The 19,790-nt window shown below is 50.9% G+C and overlaps 1 protein-coding gene across 5 annotated transcripts in view; it reads left to right on the top strand.

Moving 5' to 3' along the window:
• CDC42BPB (CDC42 binding protein kinase beta) overlaps window positions 1-19,790 on the top strand; it is a 103,025-nt gene that overhangs the window by 47,019 nt on the left and 36,216 nt on the right. For all 5 annotated transcript variants that reach the window (XR_006056934.2, XM_027957437.3, XM_042235533.2 and 2 more), the window contains exons 4-8: window positions 1,245-1,340; window positions 9,415-9,563; window positions 14,624-14,717; window positions 16,562-16,762; window positions 18,428-18,676. Coding sequence is in view for 4 of the 5 variants with exons in the window: in XM_027957437.3 (XP_027813238.2) it covers window positions 1,245-1,340; window positions 9,415-9,563; window positions 14,624-14,717; window positions 16,562-16,762; window positions 18,428-18,676 (789 nt within the window). In the remaining variant the exon portion in view is untranslated. The remainder of the gene's footprint in view (window positions 1-1,244; window positions 1,341-9,414; window positions 9,564-14,623; window positions 14,718-16,561; window positions 16,763-18,427; window positions 18,677-19,790) is intronic.

Raw genomic sequence — 19,790 nt, 5'->3', positions numbered from 1 at the left:
TGCCGATGCGAGTGGTCACGCTGTGTGGACAGTACACAGCACTGCTGATGGCCACGCAGCTCTCCTGAGCGCAGGCCGTCCCTCCTCCCTCTCTGGGGCTCCCGCCTCAGCACCCTGCTGGCCACCCAGCTCCGTCTTCTTAAAGTACATGTGCCTTCCCCCCTCCCCTGTCGACACTCATGTCCTCTTTCCAGCTGCAGCACCAATCACAAGGTCTTACACGTGTCATTGCTCAAGCGTGTGTTGGTTGACTGAGTTGTCACCAGTGTTGTGGTCACCTGGATTCGAAATGCAGGCGTCCCATGACTTGGCCTTTTCTGCCCCCGCCCCCCCGCCCCGCCCCGTCCACTCCGCGTCCCCCCTCTCCATCTTCACCCATCACCGACAGCCCCAGCAGCCCTTCCTGTCATCGCTGGCAGGTTGGTGAACACAGGAAAATCACTGGAGCAGTTCTTGGGGGAAGAGCTACTGTTGAATGAAAGTTTAGGGACCAAATAAAGTACATGGGGAAAGAAATACTAGTAGCAAATTCTATTGAAGTTTAAATTTTTACGGAAGTGATTGATTTATGAAAGAAGCTAGTTGGGCCGTATGTAATGTAACTTGTTATGTTAATCTCGAGTGATGAGTGTGTAGGGTAAACGTTAAAAATTATAAAAGCTTTAGGGGTAGATGACTCACCTTGTCACACTAGTCATGGTGCATGAGCACATTTGAAGAGTTGAATATTGCTTCTAAATTTAAACCTGGTTACACAGAACCTATGATTGACATACTGTGCACCAAGTCCAAGCGTGAGCTGGGCTGAATCTCGTGTGTTGGCCCTGGAAGGGGCGTGTGGAGGGGTGGGTGCGAGCCCCTGGGGGGAGGTGACTTCTCAGCAGCCCCAACACACTCGGGGTGGGGCCACGGGGGCAGGAGAGAGCAGAGATCCCTCTGCTGCTGTGGGAGCCCTCAGGGGGAGACACCACGCACCTGGTCCCTGCGTCCTGGGGTGGGGGGACTGTGGCCTCGGAGCCAGTGTCCGCTCAGAGCCTCCGTCCACTGCAGGCCTGGAGGGTGGGGGCCGTGGCCTCAGAGCCTGCGTCTGCTCAGTGCCTGTGTCCACTCAGAGCCTGTGTCCGCTCAGAGCCTCTGTCCACTGCAGGGCAGGGGCTGTGGCCTTGGAGCCTGCGTCCATTTGGGGCTGCGCCCTGCAGGCACCATCCCAGTGGACACAGCCTGGCTCTCTCCCCACTTTACAGACGGCCTGTTTCCGGGAGGAGCGCGACGTGCTGGTGAACGGGGACTGTCAGTGGATCACCACGCTGCACTACGCCTTCCAGGACGAGAACTACCTGGTAAGTGTGGGCCCCGCGGGCCTGTCCCGGGACGTCTTCCCAGGGGTTCTGACTCCTGTGTGCCACCACTGAAAACGAGTAAGGCTCTCTGGGTCTGCCGTTGCCTAAATGTGCATTTGACGATAACCCGAGGGTTGGTTTCAGTGTGATCATCAGGTGAACTTTTCCCTCTGATCATTAGATAGCGCGCTTCTTTTCTTCACTTGGTTTATTATGAAATGGGGGGTTTCTATCTTGGATTATATGTGAGAATAAGAAACTGGGGGAATTCAGAACATTGGAGCCGTGACCTGAGTGGCTTTTCTGTCACGTTTCCCAGGCGGTCATGTCAGGCAGCAGGTGCTGGTTTGCAGCCCTCCCCACTGGGGCTGCTGACGTAGGTTTGGGGGTGACTCTTGGTCCCCGTGTTCTTGTCGGCTGTTTGTTCTGACTGGAGCTGGGGCTCACTTGCAGTGTCAGCTCATCACTTTGTGGCTTGCGCGTGTGGGTGGGACGAGCTTGGACGTGTAAGAGAACAGGTGCAAAAGACACACAGATGGCTCGCAGACACGTGGAAGACGCTCAGCGCCACTGTTACCAGAGAAATGCGAATCAAGGCCACTGTGAGGCACCATCTCACACCAGTCGGAACAGCTGCTATCAAAAAGTCTACAAACGGTTAACGCTGGAGAGGGTGCAGAGAAAAGGGAACCTCTTACACTCTTGATGGGAATGCAGACTAGAACAGCCACTATGGAGAACAGTGTGGAGATTCCTTAAAAAACTGGAAATAGAACTGCCATATGACCCAGCAATCCCACTGCTGGGCATACACACCGAGGAAACCAGAATTGAAAGAGACACGTGTACCCCAATGTTCATCGCGGCACTGTTGACAGTAGCCAGATCGTGGAAGCAACCTAGGTGTCCATCAGCAGACAAATGGATAAGAAAGCTGTGGTACATACACACAGAGGAGTATTACTCAGCCATTAAAAAGAACACATTTGAATCAGTACTAACGAGATGAATAATGAAACTGGAGCCTATTATATAGAGTGAAGTAAGTCAGAAAAACACCAATACAGTATATTAATGCGTGTATATGGAATTTAGAAAGATGATAACGACAATCCTATATGTGAGATACCAAGAGAGACGCAGATATAAAGAACAGACTTTTGGGCTCTGTGTGAGAAGGCAAGGGTGGGATGATTTGAGAGAATAGCATTGAAACATGCACATTACCACATGTGAAATAGATGACCAGTCCAGGTTAGATGCATGAAACAGGGCACTCAGAGCCGGAGCTCTGGAACCACCCAGAGAGATGGGATGAGGAGGGAGGTGGGGGAGGGGGATTGAGATGGGGGCACACGTACACCTGTGGCTGATTCATGTCAGTGTATGGCAAAACCCACCACAATATTGTAAAATAATTAGCCTCTAATTTTAATAATTAAAAAAACGAACAGGTGCAGGACAACCAGTTTGGAGTGAGAGGTAAATCAGACCTTTGGCTTGGGCCCCGAGTGACTCATGATGGCTTTGTTAGGACTTTTAACTCTGAGAAGGACTTTCCAGGTTTGCCTGAACCTGGAGATGTCCACGCCATGGAGCTCTGAGTGGACGGAGTCTGCACGGACCTCGGGGAAACTGGTCTCTGCCCGGGGAGCGGCCGGCACGTTTCCCCAGCCGTGGCCGCACGAGACTTGCAGGGCAGAGCCTCAGGTGACATGTGAGTTCACTCTGAGTAGTGGACTCTGTGTGCTTCCAGGAAGTGGAATCATGTAGAATTTCTTATATTTATCTTAAAATAACCTCTTTCAGACCTCAGAGAAATCCTTTAGATTCAGTAGGCCGGGACTAGGAAACACAGTATGTTAGACTCTTTGTTTAGATTTTTAAAAATATGTGTTTGTTTTGAGAGGGGACAGCTGGGGCTTATTGGGCACAGCCTATTGATTATCAGTCAGTCTTCCCAGTGGCCAGGCGAGTCAGTCATCCGTGGTTTTTCATGATTGTGTGAACACTTTCTGGGTCAAGGGGAGAGGGCATCATTCATCCCAGGTTACCACACAGATCCAGGGACCGTGCTAGGACTTGGTCCCCGCCCTCTGGCAGGAGAGGGCCCCACTGCACAGATCCAGGGACCGTGCCAGGACTTGGTCCCCGCCCTCTGGCAGGAGAGGGCCCCACTGCACAGATCCAGGGACCGTGCTAGGACTTGGTCCCCGCCCTCTGGCCGGAGGGCCCCCCAGGGCCATCTCTCCATCAGCCGCTGCTTCCAGATGAGTGTTGCTGCTTCGAGTGGACTGCCTCCAGTTCACTTCCTATTTTGTTAAGAACTGAATGAAGTCTCTACGGAGGACTAGGAAGAAGGAAGAGCACGTCTTTTTTCCCCTGATACTTTTCCTACAGCCAGCACAGCGTATTGCCGGCTTATTCTGAGTTACAATGGCCAGTTAGGAATTCTGGGTGAGTGTGGGGGGCTGCCCCTCAGACACGGAAAGCCGCGAGACAAGGCAGGCAAGGCCTGCCACCGCCTGGTGGGAACCCGAGGCTGCTGGCCGGGCATGGCTCCTGCCTCTGCCACCCAGCGGCGCTCTTCAGGAGCAGTTACTGCCTTGTGGGGAGGATGCGAGGAGGAGCGAGACTGGAAGCAGGTGGCGGAGCCCCACTGGGCGCGAGGTGCCGTGGGCTGAGGGGTCTTGTGACGGGGAGGCCACCCTGCAGAGCCCATCCACGTCACAGTTTCTGCTCTGGGCATCTAAACTGGGCATTTCGTAGAAATTAAAGCTGTTTCACCAGTCTGAAAGGGCATTGCCTTGTTGACTGAAGTCAGGATCCTGTTACGTGACATGAGAAATAGCCGGTCGCTTTCTCTTATTCGCCTGCCTGTAAGCCCTTGCAGGTTCCTTTCCCTGTAAACTTGTTTTCCAGGAGCCCGCTGGTCATTTCTAGCGCTGCTGTGATACACTTTCTGACTTTTCTTCAGATTTCTAGGTGGACAGGGAAACAGTGGAGGCTCGGCTAGCCGTGGCGCTGCCTGCCCCCACCGGTTCCTTTAGGGACCGAAGGTCTTGGCCGCTCATTTCATGGGCTCTGCCTCACCCCGCGTGTCCAGCCACAGGTGCTGTGGCCTCTCCCCCGGGTTACCTGCCCTCTGTCGGGTCGTCTCCCCTTCCACCCTCCCACGTGCCGTCACCCTCACCTCCTGCCTAGCCCGCTCCAGCTCTGCTCCCCTCCTGCCAGTCTGGTCTGCGCACTGGGCGGCCAGGGGAAGCTGCGAGCAGAGTGGAGCCTGGAGCTCCCCGGGGCCCGGCTGCCCCTTCGCTCGCCTCGCTCACTGGCCCCTTTCTCTCAGACCCTTTGTCTGGTGGGCAGCCCCGGCTGGGCTGGCTCCCTTCTGCCCTCAGAGCCCTGCCCCCGGGGTCCACGGTGGGGAGTCCCTGTGCAATAGCCACCGGTTGGGCCCTCCATCACCTGCGGTTGGGTTTTTTCCTGGCCTGTCACTCTGAATTCCTGTGTTCCCCTCCCTCCATGTGATGCCAGCCCCATGAGGTACCCATGGCCAAGCAGGTGCCAACAAGTCTGTCACTGAGACAGGGAATGAGCAGACGTTATTCTGGTCTTTTTGTCACAGTCAGGGTGTTTGTCCACTCCGTGTACTTTTTCTCCTGAAGAGCTGATGTCTCCTGCCTGTGCTAGTTTGCGTGTGCCTCTCAACACTATCTGTAAAGTCCTTCTGATTGTGGAGAGGGAGGATTTATCACAAAAAGTTTCCTCTAGGAAGTTGTTATTTTAGCATATCTTCTGAAGAAGATAGTCTGTTTTTCATAGTCACAGAAGTTTGTTATTTGCACATCTTTAAACAGTGAATAACCCTTGTGATTATACAGTGGAAGTGAGAAATAGATTTAAGGCCCTAGATCTGATAGATGGAGTGCCTGATGAACTATGGAATGAGGTTCGTGACATTGTACAGGAGACACAGATCAAGACCATCCCCATGGAAAAGAAATGCAAAAAAGCAAAATGGCTCTCTGGGGAGGCCTTACAAATAGCTGTGAAAAGAAGAGAGGTGAAAAGCAAAGGAGAAAAGGAAAGATATCAGTATCTGAACGCAGAGTTCCAAAGAATAGCAAGAAGAGATAAGAAAGCCTTCTTCAGCGATCAGTGCAAAGAAATAGAGGGAAAGAACAGAATGGGAAAGACTAGAGATCTCTTCAAGAAAATTTCAAGGGAACATTTCATGCAGAGATGGGCTTGATAAAGGACAGATATGGAATGGACCTAACAGAAGCAGAAGATATTAAGAGGAGGTGGCAAGAATACACAGAAGAACTGTACAAAAAGATCTTCACAACCCGGATAATCACAATGGTGTGACCACTCACCTAGAGCCAGACATCCTGGAGTGTGAAGTCAAGTGGGCCTTAGGAAGCATCACTACGAACAAAGCTAGTGGAGGTGATGGAATTCCAGTTGAGCTATTTCAAATCCTGAAAGATGATGCTGTGAAAGTGCCGCACTCAAGATGCCAGCAAATGTGGAAAACTCAGCAGTGGCCACACGACTGGAAAAGGTCAGTTTTCATGCCAATCCCAAAGAAAGGCAATGCCAAAGAATGCTCAAAGTACTGCACAATTGCACTCATCTCACATGCTAGTAAAGTAATGCTCAAAATTCTCCAAGCCAGGCTTCAGCAATACATGAACCGTGAATTCCCTGATGGTCAAGCTGGTTTTAGAAAAGGCAGAGGAACCAGAGATCAAATTGCCAACATCCACTGGATCATGGAAAAAGCAAGAGAGTTCCAGAAAAACATATTTCTGCTTTATTGATTATGCCAAAGCCTTTGACTGTGTGGATCACAATAAACTGTGGAAAATTCGGAGAGAGATGGGAATACGAGACCACCTGATCTGCCTCTTGAGAAATCTGTATGCAGGTCAGGCAGGAAGCAACAGTTAGAACTGGACATGGAACAACAGATTGGTTTCAAACAGGAAAAGGAGTACGTCAAGGCTGCATATTGTCACCCTGCTTATTTAACTTATATGCAGAATACATCATGAGAAATGCTGGACTGGAAGAAACACAAGCTGGAATCAAGATTGCCCAGAGAAATACCAATAACTTCAGATATGCAGATGATACCACCGTTATGGCAGAAAGTGAAGAGGAGCTAAAAGCCTCTTGATGAAAGTGAAAGTGGAGAGTTAAAAAGTTGGCTTAACATTCAGAAAACGAAGAGCATGGCATCTGGTCCCATCACTTCATGGGAAATAGATGGGGAAACAGTGAAACAGTGTCAGACTTTATTTTGGGGGGCTCTAAAATCACTGTAGATGGTGGTTGCAGCCATGAAATTAAAAGACGCTTATTCCTTGGAAGAAAAGTTTGACCAACCTAGATAGCAAATTCAAAAGCAGAGACATTACTTTGCCAACTAAGGTCCGTCTAGTCAAGGCTATGGTTTTTCCTGTGGTCATGTATGGATGAGAGAGTTGGACTGTGAAGAAGGCTGAGCGCCGAAGAATTGATGCTTTTGAACTGTGGTGTTGGAGAAGACTCTTGGGTCCCTTGGACTGCAAGGGTATCCAACCAGTCCATTCTGAAGGAGATCAGCCCTGGGATTTCTTCGGAAGGACTGATGCTAAAGCTGAAACTCCAATACTTTGGCCACCTCATGCGAAAAGTTGACTCATTGGAAAAGACTCTGATGCTGGAAGGGATTGGGGGCAGGAGGAGAAGGGGACGACAGAGGATGAGATGGCTGGATGGCATCACCGACTCGATGGAGGTGAGTCTCAGTGAACTCCCAGAGTTGGTGATGGACAGGGAGGCCTGGCGTGCTTCAATTCATGGGGTTGCCAAGAGTCGGACACGACTGAGCGACTGAACTGAACTGAAACAATGAAGTGGCGTCCTTTGCGCTTGCTGGTTTGTGGTCCATCAAAGAGCATCCAGTGCTGGGTGCCTGTCGCCCGTCCCCGCATACTGGCTCCCTCCCTGAACCATTCACAGCTCTTACCACCGTTGGCCCCGGGGGAGCTGAATCCCCCGTGGAGTCCAGGATCAGGCAAGTCAACAACAGCAGCTGGTATACTTCCTGCTGGCATTACTCAGACGAGCTGTGGCTGCCCCCGAGGTTCCCGGGCAGAGAAAGCAGGTCAGGTGCAGGCGGCAAGCTTCTCTGGCAGTAGCGATGGCTCAGCTCCCCAGGGAGCGCGGCCTGCGATCAGGCTGCGGTGCGTGCTGAGTGCAGAGCCCGCGTGGGGCCAGAGCCTGAGGTGCTGTCTCTCACGTGAGGGGTCCTCCCTACACATGTGGAAACCAGCCCTGCGTGGAGCAGACCCTCGGAAGATGGAGGCTCAGCTCGTAGCTGTGGGCTGGGCCCCTCAGTGAGGCACCGTGGACGTGTGTCTGCTCTTGCCTCGGCCACCTTAGCGCTAGGGGAAATTTCCACAGATTTTCTTTTCGGATTTTGTATTTCATTAGACTCTCGCTCTTATCTATGAATCAACAGAAACTATTTTAATTTCCAGTTCTTTATAACGTATGTTAGGAGACGTCCTTCTCTTTTATTCTTCAGATACTTTGCAAATATTGTTTATTCTTCTTTAACCCAGTTAAGAAATGGGTGGAAGAACTGATTAGACATTTTTCCAGGGAGGAAATGCAGATGGCCGACAGGTACATGGAAAGATGCTCTTTATCCCTAGTCATCAGGGTGATACAAATCAAAACCACAGTGAGATGTCACCTCATACCTGTCAGAATGGCTGTCACCAAAAAGAACATATATAATAAGTGTTGGCGAACTTATGGAGAAAAGGGAGCCCTCGTGCTGTGTTGGTGGGAATGTAAATTGGTGCAGCTACTGTGGAGAACAGGATGACAGCTGCTCAAAAAACAGAAACACCATGTGACCCAACAGTTCCCTTTGTAGGTGTTCAGGTCAGTTCAGTCGCTTAGTCGTGTCTGGCTCTTTGCGACCCCATGAATCGACCTTAGTCAGCAAAGTAATGTCTCTGCTTTTGAATATGCTATCTAGGTTGGTCATAACTTTTCTTCTAAGGAGTAAGCGTCTTTTAATTTCATGGCTGCAGTCACCATCTGCAGTGATTTTGGAGCACCCCCCCCAAAAAAAGAGCAAAATACTGATTTGAAAATACACACGCACCCCTGTGTTCGTAGCATTTTTCTACAGTTGCCAGCGTAGGTGTCCATCAACAGATAATGGATAAAGAAGGTGTGGTTGTGTGCATGTGTGTGCTCACTGTCTCACACACACACACACACACACACACACACACACACACACACTGGAATACTACTCAGCCATACAAAAGAATGAAATTTTGTTATTTGTAGGAATATGGATGGACTTGGAGGAGATTATGCTAAATGAAAGAAGTCAGAGAAAGACAAATACTGTATATGTCACTTATATGTGGAATCTAAAAAGTACAATATAAACTGGTAAACATAACGAAAAAGAAGCAGTCTTACAGAGAATAAACCAGTGGTTACCTATAGGGAGAGTGAAGGAGGAAGGGCAATATAAGAGTAGGGACTGAGAAAGGAAGTTTTTGTGAGATTACATGAAATTATACATATGAAACTTGAAATTTGTGAAGTACTATAGAATAAAAGAATCATTCAATAAAAACAAAAAGGGATTGGGGTAAAATATTTCTGAAGAATATGAGAAAAAGATTTGTACAAATCAAAAATAACATACTGCTAGTTTGCGTAACAAGATGTAGCAATATCAAGAAATCAACAGTCCTCTGATCAATTTGTAAATTGAGTGTGGCTTCTGTATTGATACCATCTGGTTGTGTTGTGCAGGCAGAAATTTTATTGACAAGAATATTTACTGAGCTCTGTTCCCTGGTGGATGTGTCACTTCATACCCAGCTGTGCCTCAAGGTCCACATTCCGGGGGCACGTCCTGGGCAACAGGAGCCTCTCTGGTGCCGTCTCTCCAGACCCCGTGGGTCCAGAAGCTCTGCGGCAAGAGCGTGGCCTCTGATCGTTGGGTCTGGTGGTGATGGATGCTGTCTTCTCTGCCCATTTGCAGTACTTGGTCATGGATTACTACGTGGGTGGTGATTTACTGACCCTGCTCAGTAAATTTGAGGACAAGCTTCCAGAAGATATGGCAAGATTCTACATTGGTGAAATGGTGTTGGCCATCGATTCCATCCATCAGCTTCATTACGTGCACAGGTAATCACCTTGGTATGTGTTTTATGGAAACCACCATTAACGTGTTAAAGCATTCCTTTCAGAGCCCCAGCGCCAGGCTCTGTGGAGAATTTTGGAGGTTGCGGTCCTCCCTTTGGCTGCCACGATGTGGGGTGCCTTCCTGCTACCTTCCCGGGTTGCTGCTCTGTGGCAGCTGCTGTCAGCTGAGGTCACCTTGTCCTTTGGGGTCTGCCTCCCATTGGCTCGTGCTCTGCCCTGCCCGCCCCCCAGAGCTCATTTCCTGGTCACCCACAGAACACTGGGGTTAAGTTGAGGGGGGCTCCCATCACAGCAGCATAAAGGACTTCAATGAGTGTGACTGCTCCTGTGTGGCAGACGGGGGTGGCAGCGCATGGGACAGGCCCCCTCCTGCTCACCACACGGCCCCTGCCCCCCGCCACCAGGACAGCGGCCTTAGTCGTTGCCGAGCCTGCGTCTCTGTGTCCATCTCATTCTGCTGTCCAAGACAAGGATTCAGTCCTGCGGGGTTGGGTGGTGGGGGGGGCAGGGGTTGTTGGTTCTGTTTTACTTATTTTCATCAAAGTGTTTCATGGCGATAGTTTTAGAAATTCAAATAGTTGTACAAGACTTATAACAAAACATGAGTGCTCAGTCCTGCTCCACCCTGACGCCCCTGCCATAGGTAACTATTGTCAATTTATAGTTGTTTCTTCTGGTATTTGCCTGCATATTTCCAGCTAACAGAAATGTGTTTCTATTGCTGCTGCATTTTGTGGGGTGGGGGTGGGGGTCTCAGAGCACATCTGTTTAGGTGGAGGTTTGACTCTCTTACGTAAGTAAGTCCATCTCTCTCATCCCTCCTTCCCGCCTGGTCCCAGTTAGTGTTGCGCGGTTCCCCCTTAGGCACCGTGAGTGTGAACTGCGCGGGTCGCAGGTTCTACATGGCTTCTTTCACTAAGTACTTGCCACGCCTCTGAGCCTGTCAGGGAATTTCCTAAGCAGATGCAGTTCGTGCTTCTAGGGTGGCGTTGGTGCCCTGCCACGAGTGTGACCCTGTTGCCCTGGGAGGGGGCAGCTTGCCAGGGGCCCCGTGGTCCTGCCCAGGGCACTGGTCTCTGTGCCACTGGGAGCCTGGGGTGCTGCCCCCTAGCAGGTGCTGCTTTCAAGACACTGAGGTCTGGGCCAGAGCGCCCTTCTCTCTCCTGTGTCCTGCAGCATCACTATGCCTGCTTCTCTAACAGCCACTGTTTCTGTTTTCAACATCAGATTTTATACTCTTCTTCATGGAACTTTGCTTAATTCACTACAGAGAGATGAATGTCTTTGTAGTTGTCACGGATCTCCAGGGAAGTTAATTTACTGCCTTTTGAACAGTTTATTCTTTCCTGTTTTTCCCTAAGTAGAAAGCTTTCTGCTCATTTTCTTAATTGGTTGTGTAGGAGCTTTGCTCTATTTTTTAACTTTATGGCATAGTTCAGTTCAGTTCAGTCGCTCAGTCGTGTCCGACTTTGCGACCCCATGAATCGAAGCACGCCAGGTCTCCCTGTCCATCACCAACTCCCGGAGTTCACCCAAACTCACATCCATCGAGTCGGTGATGCCATCCAGCCATCTTATCCTCTGTCGTCCCCTTCTCCTCCTGCCCCCAATCCCTCCCAGCATCAGAGTCTTTTCCAATGAGTCAACTCTTCGCATGAGGTGGCCAAAGTACTGGAGTTTCAGCTTTAGCATCATTCCTTCCAAAGAACACCCAAGGCTGATCTCCTTTAGAATGGACTGGTTGGATCTCCTTGTAGTCCAAGGGACTCTCAAGAGTCTTCTCCAGCCCCACAGTTCAAAAGCATCAATTCTTCAGTGCTCAGCTTTCTTCACAGTCCAACTCTCACATCCATACATGACCACTGGAAAAACCATACCCTTGACTAGATGGACCTTAGTCGGCAAAGTAATGTCTCTGCTTTTGAATATGCTATCTAGGTTGGTCATAACTTTCCTTCCAAGGAGTAAGGGCATAGTAGGAAACATTAAAATACATAATTTGACATTGTTTTCTCCCTTAAAGTCAATGCAGTATTCAGACTAAGTGCTTGAATGACCTAGTCTAACAGCAGAGTTTGCAGAGTTAGATAGAACAGGAAGTCAGTGCTACCCCTCTCTCAGGGGTGTGCCTGAGTAAGTTAAGGCTGCCTGTGGTGGGGCCGGAGATGAGTGACTCCCATCAGAACTGTGGACATGACGGGCGGGTTCAGACTATAGCTTTGGGCCCCTTTCCCATGGGAGGTCATGGGCCATGGCGACTTCTTCAGGCAGTGCCTGCCACCCCCAAGCCAGGCTCCTGCAGACAGAGTGGCTGCGCCTCGCCTTTGGCAGCTGGACCCCTGCGAGACTTGCTGCAGGAAGCAGCAGGAACCTCCGACCTAGAGCCAAGCACCCCGGTGGGCACCACCCTTCCTAGGAAGCCAGCAGAGCAGAGACCAAGAGGCACAGGCTCCCAGGGATTGCAGCCAGGCAGGGTTTTGTTTTTAATTTTAACATTTCCATTCAGCTCTTTGCTTTGTGTTTTGTTGTTGTTGTTGTTTGTTTGTTTGTTTTTTTAATTTATTTGGCTCTACTGGGTCTTATTTGAGACACGAGGGATCTAGTTCCCTGATTAGGGATTGACTTCCGGCCCCCTGCACTGGGGGCCAGAGTCTTAGCCACTCCAGGGAAGTCCCACGGGCAGATTTTTTTAATATAGTAAATTTATTGGTTGTTTTCTTCTAATGGTTTTATTTTTCACATAAATTCCATTTGGAGTTTATTCTTATATAAAGAATGGATCTGATTTTATCTTTAATTAAAAGGCTCTTCTGTTGTCCCTGCACAAACTTAATTTATTTGTGTCTTTGCCCACTGATCTGAGGTAGCAGCTTTATGATATGCTCAGTTTCTGTATGAGTTTGGTCTGTCTGGATAGTTTATTCTGCCCTATTGTCTTTCCGTCTCTGCTCTGGGACCACATCGTGGAGCCTTGAAATTCCATGGGGCCAAGTCCCCCATCACACCTCTTTCTTTTCAGTGTTTTCTAGCTGTTCTTACATGTTGGTTGTTCCGTATCAGCTTTCAATATCAACTGGTCTGGCTCCAAAAAAAGCAGGACACATTTATTTTTAAATTCGATGAGCCTTTCAGTCTATAGATTCAGGTCTTCTCTTTTTTTAACTTCTGGAAAGTTGTCCTGGCTTCAGCTTCAGACACGATGTTTTCTGTTTTGGTTCTTCAGGGACTCTTGTTACGCGTATGTTGTGCCTTCTTCACCTGTCTTCCATTTCAGTCTCCAGCTGCTCTGTCCTGACCCTTTTTAATCATTTGTCCCGTTTTTACTTTTTCAGATCCTTTCCTCCGTTTCTTCCCTGCCTTTCATTTGATTTTTTTTTTAATGTTTTGTTTATGGTTGGCTGTGCTGGGTCTTGGGTGCCGCACAGGCCTCTCTCTGGCTGCGGCGCTCGGGCGGACCCCAGCTGGCTGTCTTCTCTCGCCGCGGAGCGCCGGCTCTAGGGCTTCAGGAGCTGTGGCGTGCACAGGCTGCGTTGCTCTGAGGCACGGGGGCTCTTCCCGCATCAGGGGTTGAACCTGTGTCTTCTCCGTTGGCGGCGGGTTCTTCACCACTGAGCCAGCAGAGCAGCCCTAGATTTTTATTTAAATTGATTCCTCTGTGGCATCTTACACTTTAGTTTTCATTTCTGTTAAGATCGTCTTTTTCCTCTATTTCTCCCCTGGGTTAAATCAAGTCTCTTTTCTCCTTATCTTTGTCTAGTTCTGTTCTTTGGTTTTGCCAAGACTTGTCGCATGTGGGATCTTAGTTCTCTGACTGGGCATCAAACCTTTGCCCCCTGCAGTGGAGGCTCAGTCTTAACCACTAGAACACCAGGAAAGTAGTTTTTATTTTTCTGAGTCATTGAGGGATTCTTTTGCTTTCTCTTTCGTATTCCTGAGTATTTATTTAAGATTTATTGCAGTTTGGAATGCTTTGTTAGAGGGTTTTTGGGGGTTTTTTTTGCTTTACTTCTTCTGGATTAATCATCTTTTGCTCACATGTGTTTGTGAGACTTACTGTGTTGTTGAGAGCAGCGGGGGCTTTCGTGTGTTTGCACCAGGGTGCAGCATTCTGTCAGGCCATAGTGGCCTGGCCTCTTGGAGGTGGTCCACACTCGAGCCCCCCTGCAGAATGTGGGCCTTGTCACAGCCCCTCTTGGCGGTTGTCACCAGCTGTGCTGCTGGGAGCATCCTTGCGGTCTTCTAGGTGAACACTTTCCTTTTAAAGTTTCTGTTCCTCGTCACGCTGTCTGGTCACATAGACTTATTCTGCCAGGAAGGAGGACTAGTCCCTTGAAGTGCACCGCACTGCCCCCCACTCCCTGCCCGGCGTTGGCCAGTACACAGGACAGTCGGTAGGATGGCGGGTTGAGGGAGACAAACTTCCCTTTCCTGCTGCGGGTGACTGGCAGACTGCTCCGCTCTGAGCTCCCCGTCGTCGCCTATAACATACACTTTGGGGAGGGGCCCGTGGTGCTCCGGGATACACGCAGGACACCGTCCTGCCCCAGTTCCTCACCCGACCTGCTACGCATCAGGTCCCTGCTCAGGCGTCTCTTCTCAGTGGCCACGGCCACCTGGCTCCCTTCACACTCTGTTCCTCTGCCTCCTCTTCTGTTTGCTCCTGTTTCTTCATCGCAGTTGCCGCACGGCTTATGCTCTGTGATGCCGAGACCTTGTGTGACTGTGCCTTGTGTGTTCGTGTGCTGACATCCTGGCCAGAGGGAGGCTTCCTGAAGGCAGGCAGTGCCGTCCAGCCCCTGCTGTGGGCCCGGGTCGAGAGTAGCGCCCAGCCTGGGCGGTGGTGGGTGGGGTCCGTGACCGGTCCCCACAGTTAATGGGGGTTCACTGCTGCTGCACGCCAACCACACCGCCGCAGGGATGCTCTCCTAGGTCCTGTCGTGACGAACTAGCGCTTCCTCTGGTGATTCTCTACTAGTGGAGGGCTGTGACCTACCTGAGTGTTGCACGGAAATGGTTCATTTGTGTGTTTATTTTACTAACAGGGATATTAAACCTGACAATGTCCTTCTGGATGTAAATGGTCATATCCGCCTGGCCGACTTTGGATCCTGTTTGAAGATGAATGATGATGGAACTGTAGGTATTTTTGTTGAAACGTTTCCATTTGGTTTTGTGTTTTGCTTGCAGTTAGAAGGGGCTTATTTACGTTTTCAATTTGAGTTACAATTAAGAAACCAAGTGTATTAATGTAAATTAAGACAAGTCCATTTAGAAAACAATTGAAATTTTCTATTTATGGTTAAAACATCTTGATTGCTTCTTATGTTCACGAAAGTGATCTATGTGCCTTCTGCAGAAGGGGGAGTCAGGTGTCCTCAGATCCCCGGGCGGCTCCTGGGCGCAGACCCCGTGGTGAGAGGGGCAGCCCGCCCGGTGGGCAGACCTGAGCCGGGTGTCGGTACCTTCTCGTTTCTTTCCGGAGCAGGACTTCCTGAATGGGGGTACCCCCTCCCAAGGGCCAGCGGATGCTCCCTCTACAGAGCGGGAGGACGCCCCTGGAGTGGCCATCCCACCCCAAGCTGACTGGGCTTGGGCTGGGTCAGAGCTCGCTGACCTCCCCCCGGCCTCCCTTGGCGGCCTCCAGCACATGGCTCCGCTGCGTTAGGGACTCGTCTGCATCCTTCCCCATGGCCCCCGTCGCAGTTTGAGTTTTAGGTGTTTGGGAGTCTTTTTAAAACCTACGCGCGTCATAAAGTCTACTGTAACTGCTTCTCCAGAGAGAGCAGCCCCTCCCCCACCCCTTGCTGTGGGTTTTCAAGCAGCAGTAAAAGAACATAAAGCTGGCAGCATGTGACAGTGTTTTAAAAAGAGCAAGTCGGTTAACTCTCTCTCTCCACAAAGCCAATCTCTTATTTCTAATGTGATGGGTCTATTGGTGCTGTCCCCAAAGCCAGTCTTCTAACGAGGGAGCTCTGGCCTTGGTCCGAGCCCGCACGCTGGGCACTCTTTCCTGGGGGCTCACTCACCTCACCTTCCGGTAGCTGTCCTCTGCTGCCCTGTCCGACTCCTGAGGACTCCCCGCTGAGTCCTGCCACCGGGCCCTGGGCTGTAACCAGGGAGAGGCTGGTCTTTTCGAGGACCGGCCTCCTCGGCTGTTGTCGTCACGTCTTGCTGACCCCAGTCCTGTGGACTGTGCATGCTCTGGGGCCGGTCTGCGGCCTCTTGGCGCACCCAGCCCCCACACTGTCTCCGAGATGGTTGCAGCTCCCCATGGAGGCCGTGTCCAGCACCCAGCTGGGCCCTGGACCTACTTCCAGACGTTCCAATGTGGAGCTCGAGGGTAGGGTGTGGGTGAGCAGCCCGAGCTTCCCCTGGGAGCGTGTCAGAAAGGCAGCATCTTAGAATCTCTGTCTCGCAAGTGCATGGTGTCTACGCATGTACAAGTCTGAGGCTGCCTGGCCTGGATGCACGGGGTGCCTGGACCACACTTTGAGCCATGATGGGGAATATGGAGCTCCAGTGCTGTGTGGGGCTGGGTGGGCATCTAGGGATTGAAAAACCCGGCGGGCAGGAGAGTCTGGTGCATTCTGGAAACTGCCTGATGTTTAATGCTATAAAAATAGCTCTAAGTTGTATCTGACTTTTGCGATCCCATGAACTGTAGCCCACCAGGCTCCTCTGTCCATGGAATTCTTCAGGCAAGAGTACTGGAGTGGACTGCCATTTCCTTCTCCAGGGGAACTTCCCGATCCAGGAATTGAACCCAGGTCTCCCGCGTTGCAGGCAGATGCTTTACCGACAGAGCTACGCTGGAAGCCCCGGTTTAGTGCTATAGGAACATTTATTTGTATTGAGTTTTTCATTATGAGGTTTTTAAATCATGACCATGTGCCAGGTTTATCTTGTGATTGTTTCTTCATCCACTGTCTGCTAGAGACATCCTCAGGTTTCCCTTCACCCTGTCCACCCTCTTCCCTAAGGTGCAGTCTTCCGTGGCTGTGGGCACCCCGGACTACATCTCCCCAGAGATCCTGCAGGCGATGGAGGATGGCATGGGCAAGTACGGCCCCGAGTGTGACTGGTGGTCTCTGGGCGTCTGCATGTACGAGATGCTGTATGGAGAGACCCCGTTCTACGCCGAATCCCTCGTGGAGACCTACGGGAAGATCATGAACCATGAGGTAAGCTGTCGCCCTCCCACCCCGTGTGTGTCCCAGCCACTGGGGAAGGGGGGCGGATGGGGCAGGCTGGGCGGCCAGATGAGCGTCCCTGGGGAAGAGGGGCAGGTGGGGCAGGCTGGGCGGCCAGACGGGCATCCCTGGGGAAGGGGGGCGGCCAGACGAGCCGGGAGACAAGGGCGGAGGGGACGTTCCCATTCCCTGGTGGAGGGTGGCGGGTCCATTGGGCCAGAACCCCTGCAGGAGACGTGGGCTTCAGTAGCTAGACACAGGTCCGAGGGCGCTTGTGGGCCACTGCCACCTGTGCGCCCACCCTGCCGTCAGGCATCAGTTCTGCCCTTCCAGCCTGTTTGCCCCAAAGCTGTCGTCAGGAGTGGATCATGCATCTCAGCTCAGTAGTGCTCAGTCCTTCCTTGAGCCTATTTCTTTTCCTCTTGCTTTTCCCCCTTTTACCAGCTATTCATTTTTCACTTCAATTTCCCTCATTTTCTGTTTATTATTTCTTCTTCTCTCTAAGATTTTTGTCATCTGTGTTTTTTCTTTTTATCCCTTTCCTCATGTCCTTCTGACGCCAGGGTCAGCCTCTGCCCGTTGGCTCACAGCACCCTTCCCCACCTGCTCGGTCACTTACCCAGACAGGTGCTCACTTGTCTGCTCTCTCCTCCCAGCCTGGTCTCGCAGTATTTGCTCAGATAAGGAGCAGATTAACATTAAAGTCCTAAAGCATCTTTCTTTTAACTCAAGAAAAGTTATGCCTTAAAAAATTTGTTTTCAAAGTAGAAATTATTTTTATTTATAAATTAATATATACTATCAAAAACTTCAGACATGCCGAAGTGCATGCAGTGAGTTGATGGTAAAAGGCGCCCCGTGAGCTTCTGGTGGTAAGCGTGGTGAAGGGAACAAGTGGGACTTGCTTGCATTCTAAGACGTGCTGTCCCTGAGCGCCTGCCACCTGTGGACCACCCCCCACCCCCCACCCCCCTGGTGGTCTCTGATCATTTATTCCGTCTCTGCCACAGCCCCGTGAGGCAGCACTGCTGTCCCTTCTAGAGATTACAGGTGAGGTCTGGACCGCAGGGGCGGCTCGGCACACAGGCCCACAGTGGCCTGGTGGGTGTATGGCCTTGTGATCTCCTGGCATGTGGGAGGTGGAGACTGTCTGAAGAAACGATATCATGGTCACATATGGCCAGGGTTTCGGTCATCTTTCTACTCAGTGCTCAAAGGCAGACCTTACCATATGCATGTGTGCAGTGTATCTTGTTTTAACAAGTCCCTCTGATGAGCACTGAGGTAGTTTTCAATTTCCTTGGTCAGAGCAGAATGGCGTCACGAACACGTCATGTGTTCTCGCTGATACTGCTGGCAGAATGCACACTGAAGGGTGTGCCCGCTTCTCTCCCACCTACAGCCTGTTGTCGGTGTTCTTTGCCACCTTGATAGGTGAAAATTTATCACCGTTTTAGTACATGCAGGGTGGTAACAAGTCTGCCGTGAGTAAAACCGGCAAGACTGAGGGTTTTCTGGAATGAAGCCTCATCCGCTTCGGCTGCGTTTGGCCACTGGGACACAGAAAGGGGCTGTAGCTGTGCAGCTGCGCCTTTGCTCTGCTCCCCACGATGCCTGCACACCACAGGTCCCCTGACTGCCCCCCTGTCCCCCCAGGAGCGGTTTCAGTTCCCGTCCCATGTCACAGACGTGTCCGAGGAGGCCAAAGACCTCATCCAGAGGCTGATCTGCAGCCGGGAGCGCCGGCTGGGGCAGAATGGGGTGGAGGACTTCAAGAAGCACGCCTTCTTCCAAGGGCTAAACTGGGAGAACATCCGGAACCTGGAGGCGCCCTACATCCCGGACGTGAGCAGTCCTTCCGACACGTCCAACTTCGACGTGGACGACGACGTGCTGAGGAACATCGTAAGTGTGGCGGCACCCTGCCCTCCGCACCGTGTCACAGGTCTGCGTGCGCACGGCTTGCTCATCAAGGTGGTGAATCTGAGAACTGTGCTGACTTCAGAAACTGTGGCGGTTGCCTCGAGGAATGCACCTCTCATTCTAGCCTTCAGCTTGGTCCTTAAAGAGATGGCTTACTCAATTTTAAATAGCTGTTCTGTTTTAGGGTTCATCAGAATTATTTAATGCCTTTGTGCCTTATGAACAGTGCCACGTACACTGTTCTGTCAGTGTCCTTTCTGCCCTGTCCCCCTGCCAGGGGCCTGCCCGCGGCCCCACCGTGGCATGGGTCTCTGGGTCTCCACTCCTCATTGTCCCTGTCCGCTCTTCTGCTGACACGTGTGTTCAGCATGTGCGTGACCATTTGTTCACATGGCCAGAGGTCGGGAGCAACAGGGATGAGGCCAGTTTTGAGGCGCTAATGTCTCAGATTGTGGGTTTTCCACGTTGGATGCTGGCCGTGGGGCCCATCTGGTATCTGACCTCATCTCACGGGGCCGCTGATGAGTTTGTCATTGTACCTTTTGGGTCCAGAGAGTTTTGCTCATGTGTTGTGACATTATTTTGGTCTCATCAGACTCAACATTCAGTAAGCGTTACTCTATACATGAGTCTTGGGGATAGAGGAACTGAAGTTTAACCAGGGAAAAGAAAACTGATTTAGAGGCTTTAGAGGCTCTTAGTAAAATAAGAGTGGAACTTTAGATGATGTGAGAAAAGACTGAGGAAAGTATTAATATTATTGTTGAAAGGATTTTTCCTGAACTTCAGATAAGCATTATTTCCACACTGAAGTTTCCCAGGTAAATAACTTTGCTTTTATTTTTAATAGAGAAGGATCCTCAAACTGAAAAATAGCAGTAAACCCATATAAAACAGTCTCCCCTTGGGTTCCAGACCCCACTTCTGCCTGCGGCCTGTTTCAGGGCAGGAACCCAGTGCCCCTGCCTGCGCCCCACGTTCCCCCTGCTCAGGGTCACGGTGAGCGGCAGTTCCTGCCGCTTTAGAAGGTTTGCAGTTACCTGATCCCACTTCAGCCTGAGCATCGCTGTCTCAGAAGCAGTGTGTCGAGCCCCTT

This window comes from Ovis aries, chromosome 18 (assembly GCF_016772045.2).
Source record: "Ovis aries strain OAR_USU_Benz2616 breed Rambouillet chromosome 18, ARS-UI_Ramb_v3.0, whole genome shotgun sequence".
Taxonomy (NCBI): domain Eukaryota; kingdom Metazoa; phylum Chordata; class Mammalia; order Artiodactyla; family Bovidae; genus Ovis; species Ovis aries.
This window is presented reverse-complemented; position numbering and strand designations above follow the sequence as displayed.